Source organism: Quercus suber, unplaced genomic scaffold (assembly GCF_002906115.3).
Source record: "Quercus suber isolate HL8 unplaced genomic scaffold, Cork oak 2.0 scaffold_160, whole genome shotgun sequence".
Lineage (NCBI taxonomy): Eukaryota > Viridiplantae > Streptophyta > Magnoliopsida > Fagales > Fagaceae > Quercus > Quercus suber.
The window spans coordinates 155,225-169,873 of record NW_027069621.1 but is presented as its reverse complement, the minus strand read 5'-3'; the positions used below and the strand labels follow the sequence as shown (position 1 = coordinate 169,873).

The window sequence follows — 14,649 nt, the reverse complement described above, 5'->3', positions numbered from 1 at the left end:
CAGCTTTAGGAATGAGAATGACAGATAATTAGAGGCCGTTTGGTCACCGAGTTTAAACACTAGTGTTAAAAAATAAAATAGGCGTTTTGCAACATATCTGTGTTCAGAGTTGCATGAAAATTATTGTTAAAAATATAATTTTTAAATGATGCTTTTTGAAATCACATGTGACCTCTTTTTAAACAGCAAACAACGTTTTTCAAACACTGTGGAAACCACCTTATGTGACATATTTGTGTTCAGTTCTCTTCCTCAAATCAGACCCTTTGCCCTCATCAAATAAAAAAATTTATTTTGTATAGGGTATCAACTTTTTTAAAAATCAAACACACACATACCATTTGACAAGCCTGACACCCTAGATGACTCCTTTGTTTTTATGGAGTTAACAATTATATGAATTGGGTTCCCTAATCCATTTATACAAATTTAAGGATTAAAACTAAAGGAAACTTTTAAGGATTAAAACATTTCCGAAAGAAGATTTTGTTTAGAAATGATTGTCCCATTGTTAAAGACCATTTGATAAGGATGTTGATAATGTGGACAAAGATTTTTATTTTTTATTTTTTTTAATTGAGAATAGTGGACAAAGAAGTTACTAATGAATATTTAGAAATAAAAGTTTAGAATGCATTCCCTAAAACATACATGAATATTTCGAAATAAAATTTTAGAATGCATTCCCTAAAACATAAATAGATGACATAACCTCATCAAAAAATTCTAAAACATAATTGAACAACTGAACTGAACTAAGCATACTCCAAATCCCAGAGTAGCTGATCATCAATGGCGGTGAAATTTGCATCATCAAGGCGCTTCCGAGTTTTGATTGACTGGACTGGTCCCCAGCCATTTTCGGTTTTGTCCAAGTTCACAACCACAACTCTTGCTCTCCTTGCCCATCCAGCCAGACCATAAGCATGGTATCCAAATCCTCCACCATAACAGAGTTGCAAACCAAATAGTTCAGCACAGTAGTCATTGATGTGATCATGGCCAACAATAAGAGCCTTCACATCTTTTGCACCAGCCAAGGATGTGAACAAGCCAGAGTTCACGGAAGGACCGCTAACACCTTCTTGTTGCACACCAACTTTTTTCGACAACATACTACTGTTAAATTCTGGCGGAGGAATGTGAAGGAATGCAAGTGCAGGTGCAGCTACTCTCAATTTTAGGGCCTCTGCATCGGCCATGTATTCTTGCTGCAATGAAAAAAATGAGAAAAATTTTGTTAATGCATAAATTTTCCATTTAGACAAAAGCTAAACTCTCTTTGTTTTCAAATGGCACAAAAACAAAAGATAAAAAGCATAGCAATCCTTGTATCAGTAATAATTAATTGAATGCATCTTATATGAGTTAAGTACCTGAAGCCTTTTAGAAGTCTGTAGGAGCCAAAATTGTTGAGAGTTTTTGACCCAATTATAGCCATATACAATTCGATGAACCTCCGACAACCCTGGCGATGGAAAATCTCTATCCGCACAGCAGTCTGCATAATTGCCACTGTCTAGGAAGTAGAGATTGAGGACCGATTTGTTTTCAAACTTAGAGCCCTCAGCTCCACCAACTTCCAGGTTATAGTTTCCAAAACCTTCAATATAATCAGCATTCTCAGGATTAAATTTAGACAGTGTGTTCTTTAACGTAGCCGTATATTTCATTACGTCTTCCCTTGAGAGTGAAGATTCATCATCATGGTTTCCCATAATGACAGCCCATGGGATGTTGGATGCGATTGCTGGTGCAAATGCATCACTCAGAGACTTCTTTGGATTGGGACAGTCGAACCCATAGATATTATCTCCTGTTGCACGTAATCAAATACTTCAATGGTTAGAACATGATGATTAAAAAGCTTAAGAAAGTGAATTTGTGACTAAAAAAGAAGACTGCATTTTGAATTGTTATATGCCCCCAGTGTCAAAAGTAAAAAGAATCAATATTCTATATATAGCATCCTCTGTTTAGGGACGTAAACTAGCCGACTTTTGAGAAGAATTGAATGTTCAAGCTCTGGCTCGACAATAAATATAAGAGGAAGCGTCCTATGTTAGCACAAACGAATCCCATACCTGTGAAAACAATGAGATCGGGATTCTCAGCAAGGATCGTGCGTTCGAGAAAGGCGGTGGTGTTGAGGTCAGAGCAATAAGGCTCTTCGCTCAGAAACACATCTTCACAAGTCGTGTTTTTGCCGTTTGCATAATGCATATCCGCCACTTGCAGTATCTTAAAGGTTCCATCTTTCCTAAAACGTAGTGGCATGTCAGCCAAGATGCCGATCGGTAACAAAATGAGACACAGCACTACTGCCTCCACAAAATTTAAAGAACAACCCACTTTCATTTTTCTTCTTTCTAAGCACTTCCTTTCTCTCTTCTAAAACCCAGTCCGAAAAATCTCACTTTGCTGTGCACTGTTCTGCTCTGCTGTGCTCCCTTTAAATAGGTAAATAAATCGGTGGGAATGGTGATTTGAATGTTGTATACGGTATACTTCTTCATCGAGAATCTCTTCCGTATAGAAATCGAGATCATGGGAGATAAGAATATAAAGTATATTCTCTCTATAATATTGAAGCTTATCGTTATCACAAAATTTTGAAAACAACAGATTTGCACTGGATACGGAAGAAGAGAGAGAGAACGAACAGATGTGTTGTACCCGGTGGAGTTGAATTTTTTTTTTTTTTTTTTCAAATATCTTTTTACCTTTTATTTTTCTGTACGCCATTAGTGTTTTTATTTTACATTTTTACCGTTAGTTTTTTTAATATGTAATCTACTAGCTAATTTTGGTGTCAAATATAACTTTTTCTAAAAAATATAATATGGTCTTCTAAACATATTTGTTTGGTTTTTAATATTTTAAAAATTGTTCTTAGAAACGGGAGCCAAACATGTTGTAGGGGTGATAGACCTAGTAGTATATATTGGGCCGTGGGCCCTATTTGAGGATATCTAATAGTCTGAAGATAGGTAGACGTCATCGCAGAAGTCCATATTAGTAAATGAAGACAGGGGTCCGGTCATAAGGGTTCAGGAAAGAGGTCCGAGGACAAATGACACATCGGCTTGTCAGAGTAGAGGTCAGAAGGGCGGGCCTGCTGTCAAGAGCAGCATTCTGGGTAGTTCAACTAGTAAGGATAATCATCAGGAAGGGTTAAGGCAACGAGAAAGTAAGAAGTATCTAAGGGAAAGTTGTTGCCATCGCATTTAATACTATGTAGCTAACTCTTTGGCCGCATTAATGTGGAGGTGATACCTGAACAGTAATATTCAGACTTACTGCTATCTCTAAAAACTTCAAGAGGGTGCTGATAGGACAAGGATAAGGGTTAGCTATCTAATCAACATTTGGATGACTACGATGGAGCAAAGAAGGACAATATAAAGAAGAAAAATCCCATTGTTAGGGGGATCGGTGAATTGATAGAAAAATATTGTAGCAACAAGAACTGGACTTGTAATCAAATTCAAAGGAAATATAAACAAAAATTAATCTCCTCAAATTGTCCTGAGGACGATTTTCTTTGGGTAAGTCCAATTTATCTTTGTTTTCTTGTCATCTAGACCTACTATAATTGTTATCCAACTCATTAGAGCCTAGTTTTCTAACTCACTCTTTACAAATTCATTGTATTGGACTCTTTGGGTTTAGATCCTTTAACTGTTTGGGCTTAGGAACCAAATTCTGTCCTGACAATTGGTGCCATCTATAAGAATAACTTGAGCTTTAATGCGATAAACGTTTAACCATGGTGGGCTCCGGGCCAAACTTGGAGGAATCTATGGGGTCCCAACGTCAATATAATTTTCTCAATCTTGAGCGAAGAAGGGATCGGGAGGTTAGTGTGCATACCACCCATACTAGTAGGAGCCAATCTCGAAGTGGGAGTCACATCTCTCATGAAGAGAATACTAGAAGCATGCAACTGGAGATTGACCATTTGCGAAAAAGGTTACGCCACGAACGACAAAGAAGGACTCCTTCAAATTCTGACTTTTTTTCTGATGATGATAGAGATGGCAGTTACAGATCCAGGTCGAGGACTCCCCTTAGTGAGTCTTTCTCGTGTGATAAGGATCACCACCATATAAGCGCAGAAATAAGAGCCCGTCTTACAAAGGTTTGGGAAACGACACTATGAGTAGGGCATTAAACCAAATTTTCAAATCACATTTCACACACAGAATTGAAGGAGGAAAACTTCCTTAACGGTTTACTCAGCCAACATTCACCATGTACAATGGTCGAACAGACCCCAAAAAGCATGTGAGCCATTTCAACCAGAGAATGACTGTTCACTGCAAAAATGAAGCCTTTATGTGCAAGGTATTCCGTCCATTTTGGGGCCTGTGGCAATGAGATGTTTTGATGGCTTTGGAGTAAGTTTTATTAATTCCTTTAAGGAACTCACTCGAGCGTTCAGATTTCATTTTGTTACTTGCAGCAGAGTTGCTCGATCCTTGGACTCTTTGTTGTCCATGATCATGCGAGAGGAAAAGACCTTGAAAACATACTCTGATAGATACTAGGAGATGTTCAATAAGATTGATGGGAATTTCGATGACGTAGCTATAAGGACCTTCAAGGTCGGCCTGCCCACTAAGCATGATCTAAGAAAATCTTTGACAAGGAAGCCTGTTAGAAGTGTGCGTCAGCTCATGGACTGTATTGATGAATACAAGTATGTTAAGGAGAACCAACAGCAAGGGAAGGGGAAGGCTAAGGTTGTCCCTCAAGATATGAGGGATTTCAGGTTAGACAGATACAACAATAACCGGCCTTGAAGAGACTTTGCTAAGCAATTTGGGTTTATTGCTACTCAGGTGGTCAGCATAGTGTTCCGAGAGCCAGTATATTAAGTCTTGGAAAAAATTAAGAATAAGCCATACTTCAAATGGCCAAATAAGATGGGAGAAGACCCTATGAAGTGCAACCAAAACTGTCATTGCCAATACCACTAAAAGCAAGGACATACCACAGAAGATTGCAGAACTCTGTAGAGTCATCTGGAACAGCTGGTTAGAGATGGAAAGTTAAAGCAATTTTTTTATCAACCCAGCGGGCAAAAAGGCCAAGCAGGATTGGGATCTTAGAGGGATGATCCATCAAGAGCATCTTTGGGCACAATTAGTGTTATTCTAACTGCTCTGGGGAGAACTAGTTCTCATCCCTCTTGAGTGATGTCCATAGCTTGGCCACTTATAGAGGACTCCTCCCCCGAATCGAAAAGGGTTAGGATGGAGGTCTAACCAGCGCTGAGTTTCTCTGTTGAAGACAAGGTTGGAACCATACAGCCACACAATGATGCCTTAGTGGTCACCCTCAAGATAGGGGGTATGATGTGAGGAGAGTGTTGGTGGATCAGGGCAGCGAGACCAAAATCATGTACCTTGATTTGTACAAGGGGCTAAAATTGAAGCCTGGGGATTTGACATGTTATGATTCACTTTTGTTAGGTTTTGATGGGAAAGTTGTTATTCTGAAGGGTTATATTAGACTACTAGTGCAAGCAGGTTCAAAAGTGGTGGAGGTAGACTTCATTGTAGTGGATGCTTACTCCCCCTACACTACCATTGTGGCAAGACCTTAGTTTCATGCCCTGAGGGCTGTCTCTTCCACCCTGCACTTGAAAGTGAAATATCCGTTCGGGGACCAAGTTAAGGAGTTGGTTGGGAGCCAGTTTGTGGCTAGGCAGTGCTTGGTGGCTGCAATTAGGCACAGTTTGGAGATGGGTCATTGGCCTCTGCTGATCAGGGTTTATAGCAATCAAGGATGCCAGTGTTATCTGTGGATGCGGTGTTAGAAGGGGCAAAGTGTGAGGAATTGGAGAAGGTGTTTATAGGTGATAATGATGAGAAGTTTTTCTAGGTCGAAGCTCAATTGCTCCCTCAAGAAAAGGAAGAGCTGATAGTGTTCCTTAGGGAGAATATTGATGTGTTTGCATGGAGTGCTTATGAAGCTCCTAGGGTGGATCCAAACTTCATTTGACACTATTTAAATGTCAACCTGGTTGTCATTCCCAAAAAGCAACCACATCAGTACTCATCTAGAGAGCATTCTGATGTTGTCAAGGAGGATGTGATCAAGCTTAAGCAAGCTGGGACTATTAAGGAAGTGTTCTAGCCTAAGTGGTTGGCCAATACAGTGGTGGTGAAGAAGGAAAATGGGAAGTAGCGAGTATGTGTAGATTTCACAGATTTGAATAAGGCTCGCCTTAAAGACCCCTTCCCCATGCCTCAAATAGATCAATTAGTGGATGCAACTATAGGCCATCCTCGGATGAGTTTCTTAGATGCCTTTCAAGGGTACCATCAAATACCATTAGTTTTGGGTGATCAGGAAAAGACAGCTTTCGTTACGCCTACGGGAAAATACCACTACAAGGTGATGCCTTTTGGTTTGAAGAATGTAGGGTCTACCTATCAGAGAATGATGACCAAGATGTTCGAGCCACAATTAAGAAGAAATATATGAGAAGATCACTTGGAGATGCCTTAAAAAATGCCTTTGAAGAAACCACAATGAAGAATATGCCAATTGACCAATTTTGGAGCCTCAAATGAAGAAACGGAGTCCAAAATTGGAATCTACGTGAAAAACTGAGCAAGATAGGCCTTTTTGAAAATTTTGACTTTGGTCAAAGGTCAACGCAGAAGTCAAAGTCAACAGTTAGTGCTCACGGTCAGATCCAGGTCGTCCGGGTCGGGTTGGTCCGAGTCAACGTCAGCTAGGTGACGTGGTGCTGACGAGGCGACACTGCTAACGTGGCTAGCTGATGTGTCTAGTGAGGTGTCCAAGGCTGGCGTGGCTCATTTTGCTGACGTCATGGATGACGTCATATTAAGGCTAATATAGTTCTTCGGCGCGTGCGAGTTGTCCACCGGCGCGTGCAATAGATGCCAGAAATTCTAGAGGCGCGTGAGGGCGGGTGTATTGTCAGATTATGGCCAGAATCTCAAGGTTTGTAGATTGGTGAACGAGGAGGCCGTCTGGGCGGCACGTGTGGTAATAGGACGATTTGGAATTCAGGAATCTGAGGCGGCGCCTAGGAGAGTTTCGGAGACAACTGCGGCGCGTGGGGGCGAGTGGGAAGGCTTCGGGTGATCGGATTTCTGGGTTTTGGTCGTGGGAGGTTATGAAGCACATCTGTGGTGTTAGTTTCATCAGGCGAAGCTTGGATTTGCACAGATCTGATAAGTTAAGTCACGGCTTGCTTGGTTGTTGGATTTTGACACAGCATAGAGCCATGGCGGCTGCAAGATGCCATGGTATCTAGATCCAGCAGACAAGCATGTGTGACTTTAGATGATGGTGTGCACGTGATTATCTTCTTTGCTTGCTAGAGATATTTGTTTGATGCCAAGAACGAAGTTTGGCTCTGATACCATGTTAAATGTAATATTATTATTAGTAACGCGATGTGTTATACCATGTTGTGTATGCTAGAGTGGATGCAGAAAAAGAAGCATAAAATAGGAACACCGAGAACACAAGGGTTACGTGGTTCAGCCTTGTTGGCCTACATCCACGGAGGAATCCCTTAAGGGCTACATATTTATTGTATAAGAGTGTAATATAATAACCTGTGTTATAATGAACCATAACATGAGTATATATAGGCGACTAAACCCTAGACTACTAGTACAAGCAGGAATGGGCTTGGGCCTATTACATTGGGCTAATATGTTTATTATATATCTCTACATTGTCAAATAAGAGATTTGGGGTTTAATCTTCACCTATGCTAAATACCAATATTATGAATATCGTTCTATGTTCCACCTCATATATAATTTTGGCCTATTTTGGGCATTTTGGTTAGTTTTGGTCAATACCAGTTGGAATGCAAATTTATTATTTAAAAAGAAAAAAGAATGGGATGAAACAAAGGAGATGAACAGGGGGAGAAAAAAAAAAAAAAAAAGAAAAGTGGACAATCACTACTTCCATGCTAATTGCATAGATGAGTGGCTAAAAATGAATGCAACATGCCCTCTTTGTCGGAATTCACCTGATCAGTCCACTCTAATTTCTCCTTCATCGTCATTGTCATCATCTTCATCATCTTTATTATCATCATAAAGATTGTGTTCTGAGTAGAATTGGGGAAATAATTGTTATGTGTTACAAATAATTTTTTTTATAGGAAAATTTATGTCAATTTTGCTATTATAGATAAATTTGGAGTCGAAGATATGGGAAACCACTAGAAGAGATAGATTCAAGTACAGTGGATTTGTATTCTTTATTGTATTTTATGATTGTGCTTTGTTTGCCCTACTATAGATGTACGCTTTTGTCTTTTTCAATTTGAGTGAATATATTTATATATTTTTCTATTAATAAATTTTAAGTTTTAGTAATTAAACTTCATTTCAATATTAGATTAGTATCAAGTTACATTTAGTATAATTCTTTTTAATATTATATTATTTAATAACTCTTTTATTCAGTCAATAGTTTGAAAATTCTACTCATGGATTGCATGGTCTTATTAATTTAAAATGCATGCCATAATTTGTGAGTTTTCTTTTTTAAAATTTTTTTAGCTTATAAAAATTATGTTTGAAAACTTTGTTTGTATAGTCTACGTTTTTTCCACTACCACAGGTTTCAAATAGTATTTAAAATTTATAACACATAATTTATGATGATTGGTCTTTATCATCAAGTAGAGATACTAATTAGTTCTTAATAATGTTATGAATATCATTTTAGACCTCGTTTCAGTTTGTCTATTAGAATAGAATATTTTGATATTGGACAATTTCAACATACCATTTCAAGATTACCGCTAATATCTATATATTTTACAAAATCTCAAATAAAGTTAGCATATAACTATTAAAAAACATTTAGTTATAATTTTTTGGTAAATAAAGCTAACAAGTTGGGTAATCGTACACAATAAACCTTCCAAGAAGTTTCCCTAATAACTCACTTTTTACATTTCCCAACACCCACAACCTACTTTTCTTTTGCCATCTCATCCTCACAAAACCTTTCATATTGTCGTTTCTTTCTTCCTCAGATTTCCGTGTCTCTAGCCCCAAGCTCTCTCTTCTTCATATTTTTTCTCCTCTACAGTTCTACTTGTTCTTCAATTTTTTTTTTTTCATCTCCAAAAAACTCTTCTTCTCATCTTATGCNATAATAAATAAATAAATGTTATATATATATATATATTGTGGTGATTGGTTTTCACGTCCATTTATAAAACTTAACATTACTTTGTTACCTAATCCTCCTTAAGGAGAAGGTGGACCTAGTGAATGGTATAGTGTCTTATTAGTCATTAGCCAAATGGTGCTGTCGGCATTCTCTGTTGACAGACAGAGAGAGAGAGAGAGAGAGAGGTAGAGAGAGATCAACAAACACGGAGCTTGACACAAGCTACCTGCTGCATCTAAGAAACTTCAACGCCCTAGGCTTTGGGCCATTGGTGCGTATTGACTCAAAAGAGAAAAACAAAGAAACCACTAAACTATTCCTTTGTTTCATACTCCAAGTACTAGTCCCTTTGTCAGTCTTTATGAACATGGCCCATCTGAAAGTCCTCTCTGCACCCATTCAATTTTATAACTTGTATTTTTCCCTCTCTTAAAATAGGGATGACCAAAGAATCGTTGACACCATCCATCCATGCAAAATTATATGTATATACGATAATTTTGGCCATTGGCATTTAGAAAATATCACCCATTCTAGAGAACTCCCTTGAACGAAAAGTTTTAGAAGAGAAAAGGGTGTGTGGAACTAATTAGTAAAAGCTTGAACAATTCATGTACACCTGTTTGTGCTTATACATTTTTCTTCTATTGAATTCATAGTTTGCTGGAATATTTGTTGATATCTTTGTCAATATCTTCTAGATGATTTATTCTTTGATCATTTAGGTCTTCCAAGGAGTGCTAAGTATGGCATAATCATAGGCGTGGGAATACCTGGACTATTGTGCTTCATTGGCCTCGGATGTTTCATATGTGGTAGAATTCGGGTTTATGCACGCAGACGCCACCCCAACACACAACTCTCCACCTCTAGCGCTCCACACCAGTCTGTTGTTTTAATGGGTCTAGATGGGCCCACAATAGAATCATTTCCAAAGATACTACTTGGTGAGAGCAAACGATTACCCAAGCCCAATGACAACACTTGTCCAATCTGTTTGTCTGAGTATCAAGCCAAGGAAACATTAAGGACATACCGGAGTGCAATCACTACTTCCATGCTAATTGCATAGATGAGTGGCTAAAAATGAATGCAACATGCCCTCTTTGTCGGAATTCACCTGATCAGTCCACTCTAATTTCTCCTTCATCGTCATTGTCATCATCTTCATCATCTTTATTATCATCAAAAGATTGTGTTCTGAGTAGAATTGGGAAATAATTGTTATGTGTTACAAATAATTTTTTTTATAGGAAAATTTATGTCATTTTTGCTATTATAGATAAATTTGGAGTCGAAGATATGGGAAACCACTAGAAGAGATAGATTCAAGTAAGTGGATTTGTATTCTTTATTGTATTTTATGATTGTGCTTTGTTTGCCCTACTATAGATGTACGCTTTTGTCTTTTCAATTTGAGTGAATATATTTATATATTTTTCTATTAATAAATTTTAAGTTTTAGTAATTAAACTTCATTTCAATATTAGATTAGTATCAAGTTACATTTAGTATAATTCTTTTTAATATTATATTATTTAATAACTCTTTTATTCAGTCAATAGTTTGAAAATTCTACTCATGGATTGCATGGTCTTATTAATTTAAAATGCATGCCATAATTTGTGAGTTTTCTTTTTTAAAATTTTTTTAGCTTATAAAAATTATGTTTGAAAACTTTGTTTGTATAGTCTAGTTTTTTCCACTACCACAGGTTTCAAATAGTATTTAAAATTTATAACACATATTTATGATGATTGGTCTTTATTATCAAGAGAGATACTAATTAGTTCTTAAATAATTATGAATATCATTTTAGACCTCGTTTCAGTTTGTCTATTAGAATAAATATTTTGATATTGGCAATTTCAACATACCATTTCAAGATTACCGCTAATATCTATATATATATATATATATATAACATTTATTTATTTATTATATTATTAAATATTATGCATTAATATTATTATTATTATTATTGTTAAAAAAAAATAGGTAAGGGGGGAAAATGAGATTGGCTTCTCTATCTAAAAATTACTATAATAATACCTTATCTGTTAGGTCCGAGCTTGCAAAAAAGAGAACCAATAAACTTTGAAATTTTTGCAAGTGCTTCCCAGCATGGAATTCTAAATTTTCACCCCAAATCAGTTAGTCAATGACCAGTAGACCACTACTCTTGGTGGTATGCATTACATTTATATCACATCAATTTATGTATTATTTTATAGTAAAATGTGCAATAACTATATTTTAATACGTATGTTGCTGCGATGACTTTTTTCATGGTCACTGAAGAAAGCGATTTCCCACCAGATAGAATTAGAATAGTACGTCTACGTAGTGGGTGGTCCAATCCCTCCGAACCATCGACACTAGCGAGGGAGGGCTTATTCCATACTCTGGACTAGAAGTATTGGTAATTTGGTATTGGGACAAGCATAATTACAGAATTATGGATGCCAAGAAAATTGTTTTCTAAGCCTAGTTTCTAGCATTTACTCTCCCAATAGACTAATCCATAGTATATTATGAAAGAATTCAGCGTTATTCTCCAAACTTTTTCAAGGCTTGAAATAATTCAAGCACAACTTCAGTTAAACTAATAGAACAGCAAGTCACTCATAAAAAATAAAAAATAAAAAATAGTGAAATTAACATATCACTCCGTCCAACTATTTTGACTTTATCAAAACATTGAATTTCATCAAACCCACCTTTCTTCTTCTCTTTCTCTGTTCAATTCGTGAAGTGTATGTTACACTAATTGACAAACAAGCCAAATCCCAGCCACACAAATCGTTTGCATCTCATTAGTCAGTCTATCATATTTTTTGTGTGTGTGTGTGTGTGTGATTAATGTTAACCTTTAAGGAAAAAAAAAAACCAATATTCCATGTTTGTGCTCAGTATGCATATCCCTCCTTAATTAGCAAAACCAATTTTGATGCAACAATTTAATTAAACTTACCAGCAACAGTGCCTGAGCTTGAGCCGCCTGATCTACTTTGAACATTATAGTTATAGCATCCAACTTTCAGATCCGAATCACTCGCAAGCACACAGTCTCCACCACAAACTTCACAATTGGGCTGACTCCAAACCAACTCGACCCATGGTGCTAACAAAGGTAGCATAGTATTATTCAATAAAACACTACATGAGGCTGGTACCATATCACCATCGTGAAAACTTGGTGACATCCAAACCGAATAGTTTTCGCTATTTTTAACACAATCAATTGGGCCAAACAGCCCAAACCCAAGTAGGGTTACATTGGAGGAGCAATTATAGAAAGTGAAATTATTCCCAGTACTCAAAATTTGGAAAGGAGAGTCCAATAGGGTAAAGTTTTTTAGGTACCGTTCGGGAAGGCAGTGATCTGGGTCGGTGATAACTAGAGATTGGCTAAAATAGTCGATCTCTCGGACGATGAAGTCCCCGGAATAAGGTAGAGTGAGAATTGTTTGGCTTTTGGTGTTGCATGAGAGATTGAATCCTGGATAGCCACAACCTTTGGTTTGAGTTGTATTTAGTTGGAAAGGGAATTTAATAGGAATAAAATTGTTGTCACCGCAAGATGAAGTTTGGCAAAAATTTCGGCTTGTTGCTATGTGACATAGGAAGAACAAGATTAAGAAGGAGATGGAGAAGAAGATATGAAAGGAAGCCATGGTGGAAACTGCAAAATATTCGGCTTGTGGGGGATATGTTTGGCTTAGGCAATCAGGTTAATAGGCTACATGGGATGAATAGAGAGCGTTATAGAGAAACTTTTTAGAGTCCATAATAAGTCTCTATACTAATTTATTAATATACTACACACAGTTTGAAATTCTGCAATGAGAAAGGCGACAGCTATGTGGGAAGGAAGAGAGAGTTGAAATTTGATTATTTGACGTAATCCTTTTTATTTTTTCTTTTGTCAAGCTAACAACAATTTTTTTTTTTTTTAAATAGTGCCATGATATTAAGATATTATTATAAATTCTATTATATTAATGTATATTCTTTTTTCTCAAATAAGATACTTCAAAAGAAATATTCCTACACTAAATAATGAAATTCATTAACGTACACAAATCATTTTCAATTGTCATATCAGTTTATAAAAATTTTATAATAAGATGGGAAATTATACAACCTCTGTTAAGGTTTTAATTATGAAACGACCGCCCTCCCTCTCATGCATTTAGCTTGCGTTTGGATAGCAATTTTTCTTAGAGACCGTTTGGCTGGCGCGTTGGCGTTGCACGTTTACGTTTTCAGCTTTTTTTTTTTTTTTTTTTTCACGCGTCCCCAGCTTTTCAGAGACAAAGTGTTACTGTAGCAACACTGTGCGGCTACTGTTTATTGAACAGTAGCCGCAACATGTGACTTTTCCACCCAACTTTTACTATTCACGGACCCACAATTTTCATTTTTTAACAACTTTTTCATTAAAAATGGGTCTCACGGTACTATTCACACATTTAAAAATTATTTTGCTACAGTATTTTTCAGTTTTTAGTTTCAGTTTTCAGTGTTCAGCTGTATCCAAACGGGCCCTTACTCAAAGTAAAGTTGCGTTTTGTTTTTTTTTTTTTTTTTTTTGGCCCGCTTTTTTGACTTTGGGGGACAAAATTTACTGTGCATGTACTGTGCGTGCACTGTTCACGTACTGTTCATGCACTGTTCACACATTAAAAATATTAAAAATGGGTCCCACGGTACTATTCATATATTTAAAAATTATTTTGCTACAGTGTTTTCAGCAACAATCAGTTTTTAGCAACTTTCAGCAACAATAAGTGTTATCCAAATAGACTCTTACAAATCTTAAGGGGGAGAAATGTCATTTTATCTAGAGTTTAGATAAAAATCTTTTTTTTTTTAAAAGGAAATATTTTGTTAGTTAGACATAATTATTGCATTTATATAAACTTAGGGAAATGCTAATAGATGCCCTTAGAGTAATGGTTAACAATTCATTTAGAGAAATGATATATCTACAACATTTTTACAACAAATCCTAAGTGGCAGGTTGTTACTAGTTGTTATTGTTGGGGCAAAAAAGTAATCTTTGTGTTAGTTTCAAATTTGAACTAATAAAAACTAACCACCTATGATAACATTTTTATAACAAATCCTAAGTGGCAGGTTGTTACTAGTTGTTATTGTTGTGGTAAAAAGTAATCTTTGTATTAGTATCAAATTTGAACCAATAACAACTAACCACCAGTGATTTATTGTAAAAATGTTGTAAAATTATTATAGACGTAGCATCTCCCATTCATTTAAATAAAGTTTTTATGGGAAAAAATGCAATTAATATTTTGACAAATTTTTGCATTTCTCATAACAGTGGTGTCAAAACTTTTCTAAAATAGATTATTAACCATTGCCTTAAATGCACTCGTTAGCATGACTCATAAACTTAAAGGGAAAGTGTCATTCATGCAGAGTAGTATTCTT

General features: G+C 36.4%; 1 protein-coding gene across 2 annotated transcripts; it reads right to left on the bottom strand.

Moving 5' to 3' along the window:
• Window positions 1-647: 647 nt before the first annotated feature.
• On the bottom strand, window positions 648-13,051 carry LOC112023906 (probable inactive purple acid phosphatase 29). 2 transcript variants are annotated; one of them, XM_024056535.2, is made up of 3 exons: window positions 2,085-2,423; window positions 1,377-1,816; window positions 648-1,211 (listed from the first exon to the last, which is right to left on the bottom strand). In XM_024056535.2, exons 1-3 carry the CDS (start codon window positions 2,356-2,358, stop codon window positions 756-758), a joined length of 1,170 nt encoding a protein of 389 aa, XP_023912303.1. In that variant the 5' UTR covers window positions 2,359-2,423; the 3' UTR covers window positions 648-755. The 2 variants fall into 2 exon arrangements, with proteins under 2 accessions (XP_023912303.1, XP_065633675.1); XM_065777603.1 differs by lacking the exon at window positions 2,085-2,423 and adding an exon at window positions 12,167-13,051 and having other exon boundaries at window positions 690-1,211.
• Window positions 13,052-14,649: the final 1,598 nt, after the last annotated feature.